Genomic DNA, 23540 nt, shown 5'->3' on the forward strand with positions numbered 1-23540 from the left:
GATTGGCTGATGACCTGATTACCTTGTCAGTAATGCCCAAACTTAAAACAGCAAACTTACATGTGCAAAAATATGTTTTGTCTACCACCGTGTTAGAGTGGCTGTCATGCTGACTGGCACGGCCCTAATGTACAACAGAAAATTCTAATCGAGCTGTGTACCTTTTTAAATTCTGAATGACTACATTTCAGTCTGATGATGAATAAGCTGTATGTCAATCTAGTAATTCCAGATCTATGTTATTTGTGTATTTACTTGTCAGAACTTTGCATGCTTGACATTAATTGCATTATATAAGTTGCTTCGGAATATAAGTTGCAGCACATTTCAGATCATAAAAAGTGACCTATATTACAGAAAATGCAGTAACATTGACATAATTTAAATTTTTGGGTGAGATATTAATTATAGTATGTTCATATATATTCCTCAGGAGATTTATGTCTCATTAAGTATCAGTTGTATCATATATGTATCAGATGTTCCCCTTAATATAAATAGAAGAAATATAAATATTGACTTTAAATTGGCATATAAAAAATATGGAGTTTAAGAATTTGTTGAGAAACATTTACATTAATATTGAATATATTTTTGGCCGAAGCAAATTTTTTTTATTGTGGCAAGTCTATGCACAGTTTGAGATATTGTTTTGAAACTCGAGACGGAGGTGATTATTACGAATTTTGGTGGTGAGGCTTTAGTTCTCAATTCTTCTCAAGTTTCGTCACTTTGTGCAGTATTTGTGATGATGTCGTTCTAGCAGACAAGTCTGACAAATATCGACCAGACAGTTTCTCCACCATGAAAATGAGATGAGAAAAAATGCCTATAAATGATGAAGTGGGTAACAGCAGCATCCTGGTTGTTTCTCTAAAATACATTTAGATTTTTTGGAGGCAGGCCAAGTATCACCAAAATATACACTTAAAAATATGCTTTTAATCAAAAAAGCGTGTTTGATATGGCCTGCATGACATGCATCGCTTGCATGTGAAGAAGCCAAGTAGTCATTAGAGTCGTCATTTAAGGGTCCTGCTGCTGAGACGTCATGCCATGTTCAGTGTCCTGTAGTTAAAAATCCAGCTCATGCAAGTTAATCAGCCGCTAATGAAGGTGAGTACATTGGGCTAATTAAGCATAGCATGTATGAGATGGAGTTCAGATGGTGAGCAGGAAATGGATACATGGAACGATAGATACAATAGAACTTAGACATGAGACTGTTTCCATAATCTTACTGCAGTTGCACCACTAAGGAAGTAATTAGGTGTTGTTTGTTACTTAGTTTATTATGTGGATTTATTGTGTTTTATTGACATGAATATTACACTGATTAGCTTGTATTGCTGAAGAGCCCAAAATCAAATGTAGGTTCTTTGAAAAGAGGTATATTGAGGTATATATTGTGTATTGTGTCTAATCCAGACAAAAGACTTGCAGTGAGTGAGTGACTCTAGTTGCAGCTTTCCTCTTTAGCCATTCCCACACATCCCTCCTTTAAAGCCCCTTCTGTTTATCCTGATGCTCAGCATGTTGACTTTGCTTTGAATTCCATCAATCTTTATGCTTGGAAAATCAGACAGAATTCTGTAAGAGGAAGAAATAGCATATTAATTTCCTCTTTTAGAACTACTGCTGAAGTTGTAATTAAGTGTGCTCAGTTAACCTCTTGGGAGATAAGTGAGCGTCTTTTTTCATCAGTGTCTTTTTCTGTCTCTCTGCAGTAAAGACATGTTGTTGGTGTGCAGGATAATGAGTCTTAAAAATGTATGATTCATTTTGCCCACACCATTACATTTAGACCTTACCATGTGACGTATTTGTTAGTAGAATATGTAGTTTTTTGTTCATTATGTAGATTATCATCAGTAACAATGTACAGTAATATTTTATTCGGATTCCTTTCTGTTTAACAAAGTTCATGAGTCATATGTAATATTTGATCTGAGTAGTCAAATCTAACTGGTAAGACTGGAAAGATAGTGTCCACACCAACAGACAGCAACATTCTGTTTATTACAAGTGTTCGCTGCAGTTATCATGTATAGATGTTCAAGCTCTTTAAAAATCGGGTGGATTCTGATTGGCTGTCAATGTTTTTATTGCTCTTCAGCTAGAAATTCATTTTGGAAAGTGATTTAAACTATATTGTTATTCAGTATTCTGGACTTCCCTATTCTCATAGAATTAGAGTGATTGTTAAAACTTTATAGTTATAGTTGTTGTTATCGCCCTTGGTGTGATCAGTCTTTTGGCATACAGACCAGCTTGATTTGCCAGATATAAAAACATATTAGAGTTGTAATGAATGAATTGTTATTATTTGTTACATGATGAGATCTCAGCCCTTTGATTGCAAATTTAGTGTGTGGTTCATTTGCTCCGCTGGATGTCTCCAACTCTCTGCTGCCATAGTATGCAAATATATAAAAGACATCTCAATTGTATCAGTTTATATTTATGTATCTTTTTCTTTCCCCTCCCTTCTTTCCGCATCGCTCTCTCCTTTTTCTCTTGCTCTGACTTCCTCCTCCTATCTGCATCTCTTGTTCTTCTCCCCTCCCTCTGTCTCTCTCTCTGCCAGCCGCCACCAACTTGGACTCGGAGAGCAAACGAACGGCCCACTTCCAATCGTCATGGCAACAGCATGTGAATGTGTTCGGCTCGTGGAGTAGGCCGGAGTGTGTGCAGGAACTGCACCAGGAGGCTCAGCTGAACCTACAGAGTCTGCTGCAAGGTAAGAGAGTCAGCTGCCGGCACTTCATCTGTGTGTTTCTATGCCACTAGAGGTTGTGTAGCCCGATCATCTGCCTGCCTGGATCTGCATATCATTTGTTTGTGTTTTGTTTTTCTGGCATTTCACATCGCATCGCATTCAATCCATCCTTTAATATAATACACGCCACTTCCATTCCCATTCTGTTTTTCCCAGTGCATGTAAGAGAGGCATTATTTGTTTTTCTATTCCTCTGAGCATCCTCATGTTTTCCCTCAACTTGTCTCCCATCATTCCCCCTCTTATTTCTGACTCATACTTTGTTCTTATTTAAAATCTTATTGTTCTTATTTAAAATCCATTAGATTAATTTCCATTTGCAGATAATACACAGTCTCCCCTTCCCTTTTCATTTTTTTTCGGTGAATGAATAAGCCAGTGCTTGTGGCTCTTATTGCTGTGAGTGTGTGACTGTACATGGCTGAATTTCCCTCTTTTATCTCTTTCTTGTTTGATGTCAGCTATTAATATGTATCTGTGAGGTATGAGATGCTATTCTGGTTTAAGCTCCGCATCAGATTGAATGGGCAGCTGTTGCTTAAACAACAGTGAGTGGGTGGTCAGTGTTTACCAATGTGTGGCACTGTGCTATGTGCATAAACAGCAATTGGCCTTTTCATATACAGTGGGTATAGAAAAGAATCACCCCCTTTAAAATAATCACATTTTGTTGCAGCCTGAAATGAAGACGGACCCAGTTTTTGTTTTATCCAGCTCTATTTACTCAGTGCAACTTATAACTTCCAAGTGAAAGATATAACAGCAACATCTCAGAAAAATTTAAATTCCCTGTAAAATCAAGATTAAGTATTTCACTAGCTAGGACCATGCCACAAACAAGCTATGAAACTGTTAGTTGAACAGAGAGTTGGGAAGAGTAGAAAGAGGATGAAGGGGTCGAGGGAATGGGATGATGGTCAGGTTGATCAGGGCATCTAGAATCGATGGCTCAGCGAGACTCAGGGTGGGGGTACCGTCTCTAGCATATATTTAGGCCGGACAATTAGGACCCCCCCGATACAACCTGAAAGAAAGATAATGTGGGATAAGGTTGGCTGAATGGATGAGAAAGGGAGGAAAGGGTGGGTTCGAGAGAACGAGACTAGCAGTACGGTATAAGGTGACCCGATATATATGGAGGTTTCAGGAAGTCAGGTGATTGTTTGGGGCATGCCCCTGCTCCTGAACATCTGTTAACCAATTAACTTCATGTGTTCTGAGTTTGTCACACCACAGAAAAATGTATTACTAACCACTCAGCCAAATTTGAATTATAAAAAAATCTGCTAAGTACATAAATTAGTTATCAAAATGTTGAAAAAATGGGTGGTATCCTCTGCTCTCAAATGTTAGGGGTGTGTCTGCTGTCTGCACTGAAACCATGCCAACTCTCCTCTTAACTGTCAAATACCGTTACAGCCTGAATAGATGCTCCAAGCAGCTTAATTGTGTTTACAAAGCCATACATATTTGCCCATACATATTTGCTCCAGTGCTTCATCGACATTTATTGTATTGTTAGGGGAGGGGCCATGATCGGTGGCTCCGGTGCGTCATCGAGCCACTGTTTTAGTCCCGCCCAAAAAATGAACATAGAATTGGTGAAAAACTGTTTATTGGTCTATCTCCACTATTCAGTTCTACAGAATTCACAGTCTTTGTAATGTGCTTTAGTAATACATTTGTAACATTTAAAATGTGTTTAGAAACAATTCTCAGAATTGAATTTACAATGTCTTAAAAAAAAAACAGAATGAAAAATGAAAAAGGTATGAAAAAGGACCACCCCCTTGTTTCAGTATTTTGTTAGTCTGTTGGGATTTGTCTCTGCTAACTTTGCACATCTAGACTTTGCAATATTTGCTCACTCTTCTTTGTACAACTGCTCAAGTTCAGTTCAATTTGATGGTGACCGTTTGTGGATTGTGGTCTTCAAGCCATTTCACAGATTTTCAGTGGGGTTTAAGTCTGGGCTCTGACTAGGCCATGCAAGGACACTCACCTTTTTCTCCTTCAACCACTGTGTGTTGATTTTTTGTTTTTGTTTTTTTGTGTTTTGCTGTGTGCTTTGGGTTATTGTCATGTTGGAAGGTAAAACTTCTTCCCATTGACAACTTTCAGGCAGAGGGCAGCAGATTTTCCTCAAGAATTTGACGGTATTTTGCCCCATCCATATTTCCTTCTACCCTGAGAAGTGCTCCAGTCCCTGCTGCAGAGAAACTCCCCCATAACAGGATATGCTGCTCCATGCTGCTGGAGGAGGCTGTTATTTGGATTGTGAGCTGGATTGGATTTCTGCCAGACATATTGTTTGGTCTTGAGGAAAAATAATTCAGTTTTAGTCTCAGCTGCCTCAGAATCTTCAAGGTGTGTTTAGGCAAAGCTCAGTCGTGACTGCATGTGGCCTTTCTAGAGGAGTGGCTTTTTCCTTGCAACCCTCCCATACAGTTAAGATATTTTCATGTTGAGCTAAATAAAAAAAGATCACGGCTGATCACAGGTGAAAGTCAAATAGCTTTGTATGCCATTGAGAAGGTGAATAGCTACACCTGATTGAGTTTACTAGTCATTTTTGAGAGGGGGTGATCCTTTTTCCAACTCAGTGTTTCAGTTGTTTTTGTTTTTTCCTGACATGTTGGTGTTTATATCTTACACTTGGATATTATAAGTTGCACTGAGTAAATACAGCTGGATAAAACAAAAACTGTGTCCATCTTCATTTCTGTCTGCAAAGCAACAAAATGTGATTATTTTAAAGGGCGGGGGGTGATTATTTTCTATACCCACTGTACCTGTCATTCAAGGATGTAGCCGAATATCAAGACATGGGGGGAGTAAGAAATATTTAAGAATCTATCTTGAAAAACCTGCTGATTTACCATTAATTCTAAATATTGGGGCAGGGCTCTGAAAACGAAAACCGGAAACGAACGAAATTTTGACAGGAACAGAACTAGAAACAGAAACGAAATCAAATTTTATAGTTCTGAACAGAAACTAAATTTAAATGACCATTAACCGGTTAATAACGTTATTTTATCGTTCCATTTAATATTTGAAATTTGCTGTCAACCAATCACGAATTCCAGTAGTACTATACAAATGTGACGCTTAAGCCAGTGAGTGAAATGTGAACTCATCATAGGTAAGTCGCAATGGCAATGTACCGCCCTTAGAGTTTATCTGAGGATAGTGTAAGATGAAAAAACAGCAGAGAGTAGTTTTCTTTATTTTGCAAAAGCTTTACAGTTTTAATTATTTTGCAAAAGCTTGACAGCTTTGAATAATGTCTTGCTTCTGTCTGACCAACCAGTGATGGTATGACCATCGCGCCGACGCCTTACGCGCACACACAACATAATTTTGGTATATTGAAGCCTGTTCATTATCAAAATAAAATAGCGTTAAAGAAACAAATAAAAAGTTACACTGCTCCGTTGTACAAAATTTGTTGCGTTCAGCGTGACCGCGCCTCACTGTGCTGATATAGCCAATGTGAAGGATGATGTTTTATCTCGAAGAAAGTACAAACACTATATAATAAATAATATTTTAGCATCCAAATACGTTTTGGAAAGAAACTAATAAGTGTTTTTATAATGTTTGTAATATGTTGTATATAAAAGAAATGTGGTAGAAATCCTCTATGCATATAACTTAAGTTTAACTGGAGTGTCTACTGGTGACACCCTACCGAGTCGGGCGATGTCTCGCCCCTTTTGAACAATATCACTTGGGCCTCAGATCTGTACTACCCCACTATACCTGCTGCACAGCAGTAACCAGACAGACTCCAAATAATGCCCTTGAATATGCTTTCATCACAGTCGGAAAGACCTCAAATCAATCACAGAAAATTCCCAGCATCAAGGATACAGAAGTTTATATAAGAAAGGTACATAGCAAAGGTAACATCATGTCACATTACATCATTCTCCTCTGATATGACTGGTTCACTTATATGGCAAATCAGCTTGTTCCTCAAATCATGACATCGTATTGTTATTAGTATTTTCAGACAGATGTCTAGCCGCCTTGTTTCATTATTGCAACACTAATAAAGGTTAGAACATTTCTGTTCCCTAAAACGTTAGGCCTGCAAAAAAAGGGAAATGTTAGTCATAATTTATGATCAACTGATTTTATGATTAATTGGAAAATGATTAATTTAAAATGTCTTTCACAGAAACAAAGATCACATGGAAAACATACCAGACAAAACCTGCCCAAATTGGCAAGAAAAGGGGCATTGTTGCTCTTGACCTCTTCCATTCCTCTACCTCATACACAAGACAAGGAGTGACCCATATTTAATAAATGGGTGGTTTTCAGTGAGCATCTTGTTAGGCGATGCTTTGAGGTCATTCATGACCACTCATTCATGCTTGAGTGGTTGGCATCTTGTCTAGACGAGCCATTTGATTGGCTGATAAGAATGGAGATTTTTGAGTCCCATTAGACTGGGCTAAGATCAGGTCAGGGGAGGAGGGTAGAGTGTGTTTGAAATACCTTCTCACACACACACTTTCTCAGTCTTGCTGTTACTTATGGTACTTGCTCCCATACATCATCTTTGACCTTTTGATATTGGTCTTTGAAGCCTACCTTTCCACAGAGGCTTGTATGATCCAACCACTGTTTCGGTGAGTTTCAGAGAAACTCTGTCTTGTTTACTTTCTTCTCTCTTGGTTGGAACTTACTTTAGTATGAATTTCCAAGAATGCTTAGCTACATCCATTGTAATTCTCACATTTTGCAAGTCTTTAAATTATCATGAGCAACATCGCTGAACTGATCAAAAATACAGTAAAATACAATAATGTGAAATATTGCTACAATTTAAAATAAGTTTTCTATTTTAATGTTTTTTAAAATGTAATATATTCCTTTATGGTAAAGCTGAATTCTCAGCAGATCTTTACTATACTGTCACATGATTCTACTGAAATCATTACAATATGCTAATTTAATGCTCAAGAAACATTTCTCAATACTATCAATGTTGAAAATAGTTGTGCAGCTTAATTTGTGGAATCTGTGATACTTTTTAGGATGAATAGAAATATGAAAAGTGCAGTGTTTATTTTAAATATTTTTGTAACAATGAAATTGCTCTAATATAGCAGAGCGTTTGGAAAAGTGAGGATAGATATGTATATTAAAGAGGAATTTCCCCTGCGGTTTGTGTGTAGAATGCTTTGCAAGTTGGCCAGTGTTTGCAGAAGCTGGTTCTTGTTACAGCTGCAGGGAACTAATAGCCATATCACATTCCAAATCACAACCATCTTTTTTTATATTTCACATTGCTTTCCATGGGATTTTACACATCAGATTGCATGGTTTGGTCCATCAGTCTTTGCAGTGCAAGTGCTTCCTTGAGTAACATGAGGTCTAAGGCTAAATAAAGGATTGTCTCTCTGTGTATCTCATTAGTGTAGCGATTTGTAAGCCATCTGGTCAAGCATCATTCCTGGAATAGAACGGTCTCCATTCAGTGTGATAAATAAAATGCCAACACATATTTAAAAGTTGTGCATGTGGTGGTACACAGTGCTTGGCTGACGTTTTGCTGCAGTCTCAATCTTATTTAAGTGGAGGTTTAGGATTTCAACTGTGTGCTCTGTTCAGCTCTGTCCCAGCATGTGAAGAGGGTTGTACTCAACGAGGCTAAACTTGGGGCTTGGGGCTATTGTTGACTCCGGAGGTATGCCATTGTCTTAGACAGCCCACCATTGCTAGGCAACCCAAATCTAAGAGTGTGGCATCCCAGATCGGAAAAAGAGGGATCAACAAACACCATTGCACACATAGACTTTATTATTGAGGACCTCTCATAGACTAAATGTTTTATATACTATGATAATATTCACTAATCCTGTTGACATTTTTAGATTTAAAGTGAAACATGATTTGGCCAATTTATGAGACTTTCAACAACCTAAATGTCCTCACAGGCCACTATTTGACATTTGAGGACATTTTCAAAAATGCTGCTCTCACTAATAGAGCCAAACCAGTGCACACTTAGTGAACAGCAACGGATAGACCTGAGTGGAGGACAGTGTTTTAGTATGTGTGTTTTTCAGTATATAGTGGGAGGGGATAAAGAGAACGTTTTGGGGGATTAAAATGGCTACAAGAATGGGGTGGGGTCTTGTGAGGGGAGTCCTTGGAATGAATGTAATGGTAATCATTCTGTTTACAAGAGCCCAAGGGAACATTTCTGACAAAGAGGGAGAGAGATTTCATGAATTGATTTTATTGCCTCTTAGTGCTGTTGCTAACTTTAAAACTAGCATGTTGTGTCTGTCTACTCAGATTTTGAGGAGCAGTTGTATGATAACAGAGTGACAGGACAGACATTCAGACATCCTTCCTCTCAGAGCTCGGAGGACACGTCAGCCACTCTCAGCCGACCCCCTTCCTCACTCAGCAACAAGAAGACAGAGTTCGTCTTTGTGGTAACTACTTGTATGCTGTCTTATAAGCTCTTTTACTCTGATGAAACAAGTAACTTTGGCTTTTATTAAGAATTTTGCAGTCACTGCATTCTGACTTGTGTGCCACCAACTCGTTTTCTGTAAAGCATTAATGTTTTGCATAAAGTTTGCAAATCTAATTAGATGTGGTTTGTCACCTGAGTGAAAACAGCTACTAGCTAACTTTTTTTTGAGCATGTAAACAAACTGTAATTTAAACATCCTACCAAGTCATCTGATAAAAACTCAGTTCAGTATTTGAATATAAAGGATTATTTAAATGAATTATATAATCATTCACATTTACCAGTTCTGCTATTCAAGCAGATGTAGAATGAACCCCGAAATCCATATTTAGAAATTAAGAGTTTGAATGAATACTTCATTTGGGTTATAATACAAATCTTTACAAATACAAAAATAAGGAATTAATCATATTGTTTTATATTCATACTCTCATTTTCTCTCTCTTTAGCCTGCAAATAAGCAGGTGTGTGAGGATGAGACCACAACATTAGGGGTCCGGGTGCAGGACCCGACCCCCTGTGGTTCAGAGAAGTCACTTCTAGGCTGGAATGCCTCACTGAGTCCACCTGTTGCAGAGAAACCTCGCTGGTACCTGGGCCGACATACTCCAGCTCACCTTGTACCCATTGAGATCACAGGTAAAGGTGGCATGCTATCATGTTGAGTATATCTGTATATTTTAAGTTTTTTTAGAGTCCGACCTGTTTGGAGGTGTAATTGATGTGTAGTTTATGTTAAGAATTTTCCAAAATTTATTAGCTGTGTTAAAATGTGCTTTTTTAATGAAATGAGTCCATATCAAGTGGTGAGAATTTTTAATTTTTTTCTGAGTACAGCTGATGTTCTGTAAAAATTGAGGGAAAAACATAGTGAGGAGACACTATTGTTCAGTCTATGTCTAAGAAAAATAAATTGAATGGTCCTAGGTCACATGAAAAAGTGTTGAATGTTTTTGATTTTGCAAATTAAAACACATGATCATCATCATCATCTTCATCCAACACAGACAACCCTGTTTCTAAGTTCTTCTGATCTCTTTCCTAAGAGTTCACAGATCAGATAAGATTTCTCACATTTACATTTTATAAATGTACTTAAAATGTTAAAGCATTTGCTCCTCTCTCCATTTGTCACCATGTTTTTTTAAAGTGATACATCACCTCCCTCTCTGTCTCAGCTGTCCCACACCCATCTCTCTAAATCTCCCCTTAGACTACCTTCCTGTTCCCCTCTCTGTCCTGGACATAGTAGAGAGGTGCTTGGATCTGTAAACACAAATTATGCTATGCTTAGGCAGCCTGGAGTCTGGTTCCCAAAGTGGTGCTGCTCTTCACCCGCTAAAGATAATGAACAGGTAGCTGTTGCCATGGCAACATGCAGCTCTCCCTCCTTTGCTTAGCTAGGAGGTGCAGAAAAAGCTGCATAGAGTGAGAGACAGACAGGGAGTGAGTGAGAGAGAGAGAACTGTAGCGGATGGGTGGGAGTAACAGGGCCAGAGAAAGAAAGATTTTTTTCACCTCCTTTTTGTTGGTATTTTTATGAATAAAGCCAGCTAACATATTGGGAGGTAATGAGGTTTCATTGGATGTTTTCAGAAAGCTGTTTTCTGAGAGACACAAGGGGTATCCATGTAAAGAATATAGTGAGAACTGGGCTTAATTAACACATTATGTTCTGTTCCTTTTATCATTGTGGAATGGTGGACCATTTATCACAGCACTCCCTCCTGGACCGGTGTTTAAAATTATTAAACACCCAGTCCAATGCAGTTCTTGAAAACACATAAGCATTAAATTATCCCACAGAAATGATAGAAAGTCACACAGATCTGCCATTGGCTAGTGCTTAGTCAATATCCAGCTCTTGTTTTGATGTATCTAGTGTCCATTGTCTGATTTCATTTCTCCAGATCAATCAGGCACCATGATCAAGTCTCCAGCTAACCATCTATTTCATGTTGGCTATTGTTTTTATCCATAAAAATATTTTTCTAATAAATTACTAAAATTTTTGTCATTGCTTTTCCTCAAGTCTGATAAGGCAGTCATGGCTAATGTTTTTCAGCCTAATCGTAACATGTACAGTATAGGATAAAATACCTTTTATATACCATTTTAAGGTCATAAAAATAAACATAATTTTTCTGACTGAAGACTGGCAGTTAGCTTGACAGCTGGTATCTCATATCTTGCCTCAGGCCAGAGCTTTGATAAGCACTCCACACAACACAGCAAACTGCGGGCCGTCTTTAGAACTGATTCAGCGGTCAAGCCAAAGACCGTTCCCCGCCCGAGGAGTGTGGTTGCAGGCCCCGATGTCACGCTGCACTGCCAAGGTGATTAACAGGAAGTTAGGCAAGTTACTGACAGGGTCACAGATTGCAAAAGGAAATAAAAAGGAAAAGGACAATGGGCACTGACCAATGATTTCTACCTAGAGTAATTTGTAAATCTAATGTTTGTTAGAGCCACATATAGGCTTTGAGAAATTGTCACAGATTGCAATTTTAGTTAAAGGGGTCATACGATGCAATTTAAATTTTTCCTTTCTCTTTGGAGTGTTACAAGCTCTTGGTGCATAAGGAAGATCTGTAAAGTCAACCACACCCCGCTAAAACAGCTCGTTCTAACAAGCCCCCACATCTACACCTCAATGTGGGAAGATTTGCATAACGCTGCCCAAATGTTCACGCAAAGAAAGAAGGCGTAACTTTTATTCTTGTTGTATTATTGTTGTTGCCGCACCACCATGTTGTGGAAATGCTGTGTGTTTCATTGTAAAAGTGAAACTACTTTGTTTGGCCTTCCAAAAGAGGACAATATTCACTTTGTCATGCTTAGAGCTGATCCGTGCTGGTCGCTGAGGAAATACATCAACTTTGCACTGTGAATCACCAGAGTGGCCTTCACCGTGGACGAATCGGAGTCCAGCCCAGGGTCGTCACATGTGGTTGCTCACCGGCCATGCCATTCTCAAGCTCCCCCTGCCTCTGCTCACTCAAGCCAGCCTCCGCTCACTCTAGGCCATGGCTTACTCTAGGCCTCCGGCCTCCACTCACTCAAGGCTGCGGTGTGTGAAGCTGTTTCATTGAGAAAGCAAAACTTTGTTTGGCCTTCCAAAACAGGACACGACTAGAAATCAGTGGTTAAGTTGTATTTACAACACTGTTCCAGAACAGTTTAACCCAAATATTCAGATGTGTCCAGCACATTTTATGGAGGACTTTTTCTGATCCTGGTAGAGTAGACTACAATGTCAGCTGTTCTGACTCGCAGACTGTAAGTACGTTTTTTATATTGAAAGAATTTGCCACTGACGATTCAAACGTGAGTTTTGAGCAGTGTAGAATACCACTTGTTTGTGATTTCTTCGATCACAAATGGTTTTATGTTTACGCAGCGCAATGCAACGCAGCGCATAAAAAGACAGTATAAGTCATTATAATCCATAATTATGTCCCCACTGGATGCAACAAATGCCTCATTTATAATGGTCATAAATTTGGGCATAGAGGAAAAAAAACAATACACAGCATCACAATATGGTAAGGGGCGTAACATTTCTGTCAAACGCTTGAGGTATTCGGCCAATCACAACTTAATGGATAGCTGGCCAATCAGAGCACACCTCGCTTTTCAGACAGATGAGCTTTGTAAAAATCGACGTGTTTCAGAAGGCGGGGCATAGAGGAGTAACAATAATGTACTGTATGTGGAAAATAATGTGTTTTTTTGAACCTTTAATTTGCATAAACAGATCTCAATATACCAAATATACAAAATAATGTTCTTTTTAGCAGCATCATATGACCCCTTTAACAATATTCTGAATTACATAATTTAGAATCTTTACAGAAATGCATCTAGGAATGAAGGACTAACTTCTGTTTTTGTTTTAAACTCTATTTAAAAACTATTTTGTCTTTAGGTGACAGCAAAATTCTTGCTGTTGATCTAATACAAGGTGCCTGTTCCCCTGGATCCTCTCAACCCAGATCTTTGGAGCCAACTACCGAAAACACAGGCCAACAGCATATTCCCCTTCGGAAGACCCAGAGTGACCTGGAGTACAGTATACCCCCATCCCCAAAGACCCCATCAGGCATGATGGATCATGCCACTCTGATGTGCCCAAACCCCTCATGGAATGGCCCAAAAGGTTCTACTTTCTCTCCTTCCTGGAATGACTCTTACAACTATGCCTTGGTTACCAGCCCTGCTTCCAAGCAACCAGTATCTAAGACTGGAATGTTAACACCTGGAGGTGAAGGAGGTGGTCTAATCTGTCCATCCCAGACCAGTTCAGGCCTCTCCATGAGCTCAGGGTCACATTCCAGCTCTTTCACCTCCATCTCAGAGCCATGTGGACACCGGGTGTTCACAGTGTCCACAGGGGGTGGTGTTCCTGTAGGGAAAAGGAATGACATAGAGGGGGCAGCTTCCACTGCAGGCACAGGAAATAACAAAGGTGAGCAGGAGAAGAGATCAGCCCAGTCCAATGTTTTCAGGTTCCGTGAACGTTCACTTTCAACACCAACAGACTCTGGATCATTTTGCTCAGCAGATAATATATGTTCTCCAGGTGAGGCCGTCCCTGTTGTTTCAGAGGTTGAGAGTTATGCCCTGTTATATCCAAGCAACAGCTCAGAGGATAGCATGAGCACTGATAATGTTTCTGTGACCACAGGATCAGACTTTCTTCTGGATGGTCAACTGAGGTCACGATCACGCAGCATCTCACTAAAGAAATCTAAGAAAAAGCCACCACCTCCAGTACGTAGTGTATCCCTGATGAAAAACCTATCAGAGGTTGGTGGAATGGGCTCCTACCACAGTGAAGGGCACTTCAGAGATGGCAGACCCAAAAGTCTCTTTATCCCCCGAGATTACCATATTCAAGATTCATTCCAGCCTGAGTTCATAATTGCCAAGCCTGAGGACGACACAGATCAAGCCCACAGTAGCTTGGAGACATCTTCTGATATTTCTCAGCCTGCTGACAGGGAAACAGAGCTTGGGTTTTCTCCTCACTGGCAGCTCAATGAGTGGAAGTCCAACAATGATCCCTACCGCTCACTGTCGGGTTCAAGTACAGCCACAGGTACCACGGTGATTGAGTGCATGAAGGTGCGGGGCAGCTCAGAATCCCTAAATTCACCCTCAACCTCACGAGCCACATCTCCATCCCAGCTCTCAATTGAGGCTGAGACCAAGGTATCCCCTTTCAAGCCCCCATGTCTCATGTCCCCATCCAGTGGCTACTCAAGCCAGTCTGAAACTCCAACCCCAACTATATCAAACACCTTCATCACTGGACCTTCTCCAGTTGGCTGCAAGATGCGCCCAAAGATTCCAGAGCGTAAATCTTCTCTCCCAGCTTCTGCAAAGGATAAATCACGTTCACGTCTTTCATTTGAACTACCTGCAAACTCTCAGCTGGATCTATCCTCTGTTAAACCCAAGATGAAAGCCAGCAGACGCCACTCTGACACATCTACAGCCAACAAACCAGGTAAACTGAGCCCTAGTCAGTCTTCACTGCCTATGGTTACAACAACAGACTTGCGAAACATCCGACTTCGTTCAGTAAGTCGCTCAGAACTTGAGGACAGTCCTGATGGCTCTTCTGACATTATAGAGGAAGAGCAAAGTCGAGATCTCAGCCCTCCTATTACTCCCTCTAACACAAAACAGTCAAAGCCACCAGTTGCAGTGAAGCCGCCTCTGCCTAAACGACCCATGAACTTGATGCTTAAATCTTCCTCATCCTCCCCTCTGGCACCTGAATCTCCTCCATCTTCCCCTGTTGACCGACCCATGCCTGTGGGTAACATCTATATGGTTGTGAGAAAGCCCAAACCTAAGAGACCAGCTCAGTCATCACTCAGCACATCTGCAATAGCCCCACAAGTGCCACTCCACAGTTATGTACCTCCTCTCCCTGAGTTTGATCTGGAGTATGGGATTCCTATTGAAGAAGATCCTCCATCCCCAAGTAGTCCAGAAAGTGAGGACAAAAGTAAGACCCTGCCAAGTAGAATGACAATATCCTGTTTAGCAGAATTAGACAAAGGGAAGCCCAAGGTACCTCCTCCAGTGCCAAAAAAACCCAATGTTTTTCTTCTGCCCTCTCCAAGCATTCAGACCAATGGTGGGGCAGAAAGGCAAACTCTACTTTCTGACAACATCTCCCAATCACCTACAGGTCCATCAGCATCTGACACTGAGGGAGATTTGCTTAAAGGTGAAGATCAAGATGATCCTGTAAAGGAAAATTTAGATGGAAACCATAAAAATTCAGAAAGTTATGAGACCTCTGGAAATCAAGAGAATGATGTGGTAGTTGAAGAGAACAGTTCAAAAGATTCAGATTCTCATCAAATTACGGAAAGAGTGACACCTCCAGGAGAGACAGTAACAGGTTAAACATTTGTTTACATTTTCTGTTAAGATGTTCTAAGTATAATCATTTTGGGGTTTAATTTATGTTCTTTTATGCTGCCCCACAGAAACTTACGCAGAAACAGAAATAATGGAAGAGAACAATTCTGCTGTTGACAAGACCGAACTACACATTACAGAGGAAACAGACGATGATGTTTTTGTTCAAACACCCACAACTCACACAACTGAGGACCTCTTTACCATCATACACAGGTAAAATTTACAGTTTAACATTCATACTGATTCCTTTAGCTTTTTCTCTCTGACCAAAATTACTTTGGTATAATTTGGCATAATGAATACATATGCAGACATGGTCTGGTACTGGATATTAAGGACTATGTCTTCTAGTGCAGAAGCCACTGCAATTAGCCACTTAATTTTGTCTGATTGAAATAATAAATATTATATAATATATATACAAATAGATTTCAGAAACAGAATCAGCCAGCCCTCTTAACTCTTTCACGTCATTATAATCAAATATATCAAGTAGTGTATCATTAGGATATACAGTGTATATGAGTGGAGGGCCAATGCCCTGCAGAGTTCAGTTCAAATCAGTAACTCTTTAGGTGTCTTTAATTAGGGTTGGAGCTAAACTCTGCAGGGAGTGGCCCTCCAAGTCCAGATTTCAGGAAACCTGATGTAAACTGTTACACAGCATTTGTATTATTCTACTTTTCCTAGGTCAAAGAGGAAAGTTCTTGGTCGCAAGGAACCAGCAGATTCTTTTGGAAACAGGCAGGGTCTGGTCTCACCTGTGAAAAGCAGTAGCACAGACCTCCAAACTCTGGGCCTTGGGACCACTCTTAGGTCAAGTTCACGAAATGAGAACTTTATGGCTCTTCTCCAGAAGAGAAGCAGCAAAGCCAGCAGCGGGACCCGAGTTTCTGCCATGGAGTTGCTGAAGAGCACAAACCCCTTGGCACGTCGAGTCACTGAGTTCTCTCAGTCACAGCCAGATGGGAGTGCAATGAACACACCAAAACCAGCTCCACAGGACCAGTGATTCCACTTGTAGAGAACCACATTCTGGATATCAATATGGCTGATTTTCTGTTGCACTCCTCATGCAAAAGGAAGTGAAGTGTTTTGTTTGAGTTTTTGCTTTCAGACAATGGGATCACACTCTGATGATGTACGATTGTTGTGGAGTATAGTCAGTATTAAAGGAAACTGAGCCCACCACAGATATAAAATACTGGCATTGAAATCTGCTACCCTGGAAATATGAATGCGATGATGAAACTCTTGAATGGAAACTGACATCAATAAATATTTTCAGACTGTTATTTGTGGCCAAAGCCTGCTCTGCCCATTTCAGTGGTGGACTAGAAATTGTCTTGGTAGGATAATTATGTTTTCATAGAGTGCACAAACTCACACAGAGCGAGGAGTGTATGACACGAGTCGGAAACATTCCACAAAGTTGTAAGAAAGGTCTGGTACCCCTTAAAAGTAAGCACTTTCACCAGTACAAGAACTAGTTTACAAGACAAAAAAAGCTATATTTGTTATTTTCCATTGTTTTTTTATTTTTTCAAAAAATATAAAAGGCCATATAAATGTCTTCTTGAGTTTATTTTAATCTGTAAAAAAAAAAAAAACTATGTATAAGATATATAAGAAAATTTAACTGCTTGATCAAAGACACAACGGACACAAAGCTGTCCACTAGGGACTGAATTGGTCAAATTAAACCATCATCATGCAATACACCTGAACCCACATCTAGAGATCTTCCCACACTGCCAGAAGTGTAAACAGCAAACAACAAATCAAAATTGTGATAGACAAAACACACCTTTGAAAAGGAAATTTGTGGACAATACAACATGAGGCAATAGCATAGAAAGTGATAGTCTAAGGGGTGGACACTAGACTACAGAAGAGGGTCTAGTAAGTGTTACCAGTGGGTCACTGGTAAGTTCTGGCTGTCCATTGTGTCAAATCTCTCAGGGGTTTCTTTGCAACTCAGGAAACCCATAATGGCTAATGGTCCAAGTGTATATTCTCGACACAGAGATTTCACTCAACACACAAAAAGAAGAGCGAATTCATATACCTCTCATTCTTGCCTCCACAATTTCTTTTCCAGAAAAAATAGACAGCACTTATGACCACAATTCCAGATCATCTTGCAAGACAGTGGACCATTCAAATCCAAGTGCAAAGCTTCTCACTTTATGTCCATTTCAGACTATGCATCAGAGGCAGAGCTCAACAGTGTTATGTTTAGATTTAATTTTTGACCAAAAAGAACATAGTAGAAAATACTTTTTTAATGGTTGCCCTCCATGTAACTGCAAGACCAGATTGTAGAATGCACAAAGACATTGCAGGCTTTGATCAAATGTGGTAATTCACTCAAGGACTTGAGTAGGTCACCTGTGGTAAACTGACCATCATCCTACATTAAGGGAATTTTGGAGACTACTGCAGACAGAGGATCTACAGCAGGCAACCGCAGAGACTGAGACTTTAGAGACTGCTTCTTCTTACCATTCCATATGAAGCTCCCCTTCCTCATGTGACTGTTCTTCTGGCTCCCAATCAGACAGTGGACAGAAACCTGGTGCTATTGAGCCGGAGTGCCCTCAGCAGTCCAGGAGAGGAAGTGCTTGGCAAAAATCTGTTCTAAGTCTGGAACAAGATCGAGATGTGGATCTTTTCTTGATGTTCATCTTCTCAGACTAGTCGTTCAGGTATTCCGACAATATGAAAAGCATAACGTGAAAAAAGAGACAGAATACCACCACATTAAAATAGTGTGTGACACTTGTTTTAAATATTTAGTGAATGAAAAAAGTCTGACAACCAGTGTTTATTTGCCTTGTACTCTGGCGTGAAGCCTCTGTGTTTTTAAATGCCTTGGTATTGCACTTCCGTAGAAGTATGCAGAGTTTCTTTTACTCTTTTAAGGATTTACTATAATATTTATCACTACTCTTGTGTACTCTGTGCTTAACCCTATCAATGTCAACAGTATTCTCACAGGTACAAGTAAAAGAGAGAGAAGGACAGTGGAAGGAGATGGTATTATATGGGCAAAACAAAATAGAATTCAAGAAATGTACCTTAGTGGACTGTTAGAAGCCCTGTGCATCAATTATGAAAATCCCAGAGACGGGAGACAAGTATCTATCGGAGAGACATATACATTATAGTCACTAGTAAATCACATTCTATTCAGCAGTGTTTGACCCCACCCCCCCACACACACACACAAAAAAACAACTCCTCTCTATAGAGTTTCACCAGCTTCACTCAAGCCATTTTCTTTTTCCTCACACAGCCAATAGAATCCCATTTCAGAACACAGAAGAGTCAAATGTGCCAAGTAAGGGAGAAAAAAAGGGAGTCCGGAATAAGTTAACAACCGTCTGGTTGCTCTCAAGCATAACCAACGACTTTAATCAATTCTTGACACCACAAGTTGACAACTCCCTGCATTACACAAAAGACTACAATTTTTGTCACATTTTTACATAAAAGATAAGACTGAGTTTAGTAGCACAAAGGTCCTTTGATAGATTGCCAGAATGGAAAAAGCTTTAAAAATTCCATATTGCCCTTGTTCATTGGGAATAAAAGAAAGACAGGGTGGGAAGACAAGACAATAATGAGAATTATATTTTTCTTATTTTTTCCTTGGAAAGACATATTTTAAAATATGTGTATTATAGACCTCACCCTCCAGCAGAAATGACGGTTGCTGTGAGATTTCTAATCGGTTTAAGTATGTCTTGCCTATTTATGTTAAAGGTATATCATTAAAATAAATTATTTTTCTTGCATAACAGTCCTTCGCAGTTGTGGTGTTGTTTTTCTACTTCAAACCATACTACCCCACCCACCTTTAATATTTTATATTATTCAAAATCCAAATTTGATATTCAGTTTCTAGAGAAGTTTTTTGTTTATAAGCCCTTCTCAGCAGGATTGAAATTTCCTTTCCAAACTGAGAACCACACAAGACATTAGTAAATTTTTATATTATTAATATAAAACAAATATAACAGAATGGTGGTATATCATATGCCAGGGAGCAAGATAATGTACTGACAAATCACAAACATATAGTGTTTCATGTCTTCAAGAAAAAATGTTAAAGAAAGGCTTACAAAATTTACATTTGTGTATAAAATATTTAGCCAGCAACAAAATAAGTTTGAATAAATAAAACACATCTGACTGTTTACTCTCATAATGTGTATAACCTAGAGTAACATTTTCATATTTCAAAGAGATATCAGGAATTAAAAAAAAAACAAAATCAAAACAAAACAAAAAACCCAATGTTTTTGATTCTTGGTATATTCTTGGTCACGATTCTTGGTATACTCACAATACCAAAAGAGATTAGACTAATCTTCAGTCATCAAAAACTGTTGTAGAAGACACTTTGTAGGATAGCATTTATCTTATTACATAAAGAATTTCTGAGGCAAAATCCACTCTTTTCCAGTTAATGTTACCTGTCTGTTCCAATAAAAGACGTCATTATAAGACGCTACCTCGTGCTAGAACAGAATACAAGCAATCCTGACTTTGTGGCCAGGGATAATTTACCAATGACTGTTTCAAACACATTAAGATGGAAATTAAATCCCTTCATAAACATAATCACAGAAGGGATGGCTTCAAAAACAATAGCAAATTCCGTAGCTGTGACTGGGATTTTACTGTGACAAAAACTCCTCATATTTAAAGGTATTCCTTTGTCATTAAACCACACAAAAAATAGTTATTCCACAACAAACGTATACAATCGTTTCCATTATGAAAATTTTGAGCAATATTGCCCCCTTGTGGTTTTATTTGTACCCTCCACTTCTGCTGTTTATCAAACTTCTTAAGCGCTCACCAAAATAGTAACCACTACCACCGCTGCACTTCCGTAAACACCTGTGTTCCGCTGTGTACTGGAAATCTTTTCTGATCCACGAGGCCATCGTGTGCAATAACAAAAGGTCAAAACTATTTTTTTTTTGTCAAATGTTCAGTTATACAAAGTAGTGGTTAACTAAGATAATGTTTTTGAAAGAAGCTCAGCAAGGCTACATTTATTTGATAAAAAATACAGTAAAAATAGTATTGAAGTAATATTTATTCCCGTGATATCAAAGCTGATTGTTCAGCAGACGTTAGGATGCTCCTGTTTTCAGTGTCACTTGATCCTTCAGAAATTATTCTAAAACACTGATTTGGTGCTGAAGAAACATTTCTTAATAGTGTTAAAAATGGCTGAAAAGGCTATGTAATATTTTTGTGGAAACAGGCATTTTTAACAGGATTCTTAGAAGGTTCTTTGAAATAGAAATCTTATGTATTAATTCAAAATGCTGTATCAGCATTCTGTATACAACATTCTGTATCAATTCAATGCATCCTTTCAGAAAAAAAAACATACCGACCCCAAACTTTTAACCAGAATCCCTGAAATTATTACATATTTTTGAGATGGTGAGGATTGTTTTTTTTTTTTGTTTTTTTTTATCGGATATAGCTGGTTTGTACAGAAGACAAAAGTTATTTGTAGGCCATTTATTCTATTTCTTAAATGCCTTCACACAAGACTATGAGCATGAGTCTTACAACCTATTTGACAGTACAGTAATGCGAAGTTTTGTAAATGTGATATAAGAAAAAGGATAGGGTTACTGAAATGTTGAAGAGATCCGTGTCAAAAAGGATTTCTTAAGATTCTTTGTGTGTGTGATCAAGTGTGCATAGTGCTTGTTCTAGTATTTTAGTCAGATCAAAAACGTCATGGAGCAAAGTTCGGTTATCGTACTGCAGTGACTATCAAGATAAAAGCTAGTATTACTTGAAGCAACTTGAACCTTCAGACCTTTGTTTTATGGCATGCGCAGTTAAGGAGGTGGGAATAGGAGGAAAAGCGAGACCTGATCCCAGCCCATACTAATGCATTCCCAGTGCTTCCTGGTGCTGCATCAGAGTAAAGTCTGTGAGCTTGTCAAACTCTGAGCTGCCAGTGGTACATTTCCTGTTGTTGACAGGCAAGGAGCACAGCAGAGGCTGCACTGAGCTGCGTGTAGGGACTCGCATTTTATCAGCTGGAGTGCACACAGACACACTCAGAGAGCACCCCTTCACAGGAAGAGCTGCTATCACTTCTCAGATACTCAGACGCAGAGGAAGCACTGACACTGAACCTCTTACCAACGGCCCAGAAACAGGAGCTGCTCCACAGATGGACTGACTCCCTCCATCAAGAGTCTGACTGATGAAAACAAGTGGGATCTGCTTTGTTATTTTTGTCTGTTTTAACCTGATCTGAGTGTCTACCCAGGAAGTGTTATGGTTTTTTTCTCCATGGGATCGGATAAAACCTCATCTTCAGTCATGCAGCCTGAGGACCCTGTTCGCCAGGACATGCAGTTCTACTATGTGGTGAGTAGGGGAATTACCTATAGTTCTATGCAAATGTGAACCGGTTTAACGCAGGCTCAAACTGTATGATTCCCTGCACATAATGATTTACATTTTAAATAAGAAGTGTAAACTAAAGTTACTCTGTTGCTGTCTGTGCACAGTATTTATATTTTACTAATGTTCTCAACCATGTTCCCCGTTGTAATCAACCTACATTAGGGTTGCACAACTGAAATATTCATTTCTCTCTCTTAATTTTTCTCAAGATATGGCTGTAAATATTAATTATTAAAAGAACGAGCATAAACCAGTATTAATATAACCCGTTTTGGGGTCATCAGTATTGGTAAACATGCTATAAAGTAGGCTGTATATTGTTGCACTTTGATCCAGGAGTTGATCTCCAAGAGCAATTTTTTAAACTGATATACTAATATATATATATAACTACAGTTTGAACTAACGTTTGATCTAAAGGCCCTTAAAAACGTTTCAGTATGTATATAAATGTTTGTAATAAAGTAGCCCGTCTACACTCCAGTTTGGCTGCTAATGATAATTGTGGTTTGTGATGCAAAGATCACAGGTTCAGCTCTGGATGTGAATGCCCCGTTGAATAGAAAAAGAGTAGAAAATTCTGACACTGTTGTGCTGGACATTTAACCCCAAATTGCTCCACAAGATCTGTCCCTGCAATTCACATGAATGGTTCCTGCTAAATGACATGTAATGAAATTTAAGAAGGGTGATCAATTCAGAATGACGGCTTTGTTTCTAAAGGTGGATTTAATAGGTTCTTCACCCATCGGGTCAAGCCAATCTGAACAGCGCAAATTTAATTAAACCCACTGGACGTCACATAAGCTAATGAGCCAATATAGACTACACACTTACTGCAATCTCAGGATTTGCGTCAGCTGATCCGATCATTTTGTTGCTCTTGGTGGTAAAAGCCTTAGTAGAAATAGATTAGGAAGTTGCTTTCATGCTTCTAAACAGCGCGCAGTGGAAAAGTACGAAGATTTGATGAATTGGCCAACATCTTGGACAGTGTGTGATATAATGAAGACCATATGCTGTGTGTGTGGGGGAAGGGGTCCCCCTTCTATTTTATCCTGCTGTCAGCTGTTTGCAGATAGCCGTCAGCATTCGTTAGCAGAAAAATGACAGGTGCAAAACCAGCATTACTGTAAACATCTGCGCTAATTTATGCACCGTGTCCAACAGCATTTCTCATGACGCACTTTAGTTGTTCTGTCAAAAAAAAATTCACTTTATGGCATTGCACTGTGAAGAGCTTTTAGTATCTGTTCATTAGCAAAGGTAAAACATAATGGTCTATTCTTAGAGGAGACAAAACCACATACTTAAAAGCTTCTGGATAATGATAAGAGTCATTCTCTGGAACTG

At 39.1% G+C, this 23540-nt stretch overlaps 2 protein-coding genes across 16 annotated transcripts in view; both read left to right on the plus strand.

Moving 5' to 3' along the window:
* The window catches only part of LOC109091787 (NHS-like protein 2), an 80751-nt gene extending 61218 nt beyond the window's left edge, over window positions 1-19533 (plus strand). For 7 of the 9 annotated variants that reach the window (XM_042760755.1, XM_042760760.1, XM_042760761.1 and 4 more), the window contains 7 exons: window positions 2588-2740; window positions 9098-9240; window positions 9734-9923; window positions 11483-11620; window positions 13213-15705; window positions 15794-15941; window positions 16419-19533. In XM_042760755.1, the coding sequence (XP_042616689.1) occupies window positions 2588-2740; window positions 9098-9240; window positions 9734-9923; window positions 11483-11620; window positions 13213-15705; window positions 15794-15941; window positions 16419-16740 (3587 nt within the window). In that variant the 3' untranslated portion in view covers window positions 16741-19533. The remainder of the gene's footprint in view (window positions 1-2587; window positions 2741-9097; window positions 9241-9733; window positions 9924-11482; window positions 11621-13212; window positions 15706-15793; window positions 15942-16418) is intronic. The other 2 variants (XM_042760758.1, XM_042760764.1) reach the window with 2 other exon arrangements.
* A 1124-nt stretch (window positions 19534-20657) lies between these two features.
* The window catches only part of LOC109091785 (rho GTPase-activating protein 6-like), a 35162-nt gene continuing 32279 nt past the window's right edge, over window positions 20658-23540 (plus strand). For 2 of the 7 annotated variants that reach the window (XM_042760769.1, XM_042760765.1), the window contains exon 1: window positions 20751-22148. In XM_042760769.1, the coding sequence (XP_042616703.1) occupies window positions 22056-22148 (93 nt within the window). In that variant the 5' untranslated portion in view covers window positions 20751-22055. Of the gene's footprint in view, window positions 20705-20750; window positions 22149-23540 lie in introns of those variants that run through there. The other 5 variants (XM_042760771.1, XM_042760770.1, XM_042760766.1 and 2 more) reach the window with 4 other exon arrangements.

The sequence above is a fragment of the Cyprinus carpio genome, chromosome A7 (genome assembly GCF_018340385.1).
Source record: "Cyprinus carpio isolate SPL01 chromosome A7, ASM1834038v1, whole genome shotgun sequence".
Lineage (NCBI taxonomy): Eukaryota > Metazoa > Chordata > Actinopteri > Cypriniformes > Cyprinidae > Cyprinus > Cyprinus carpio.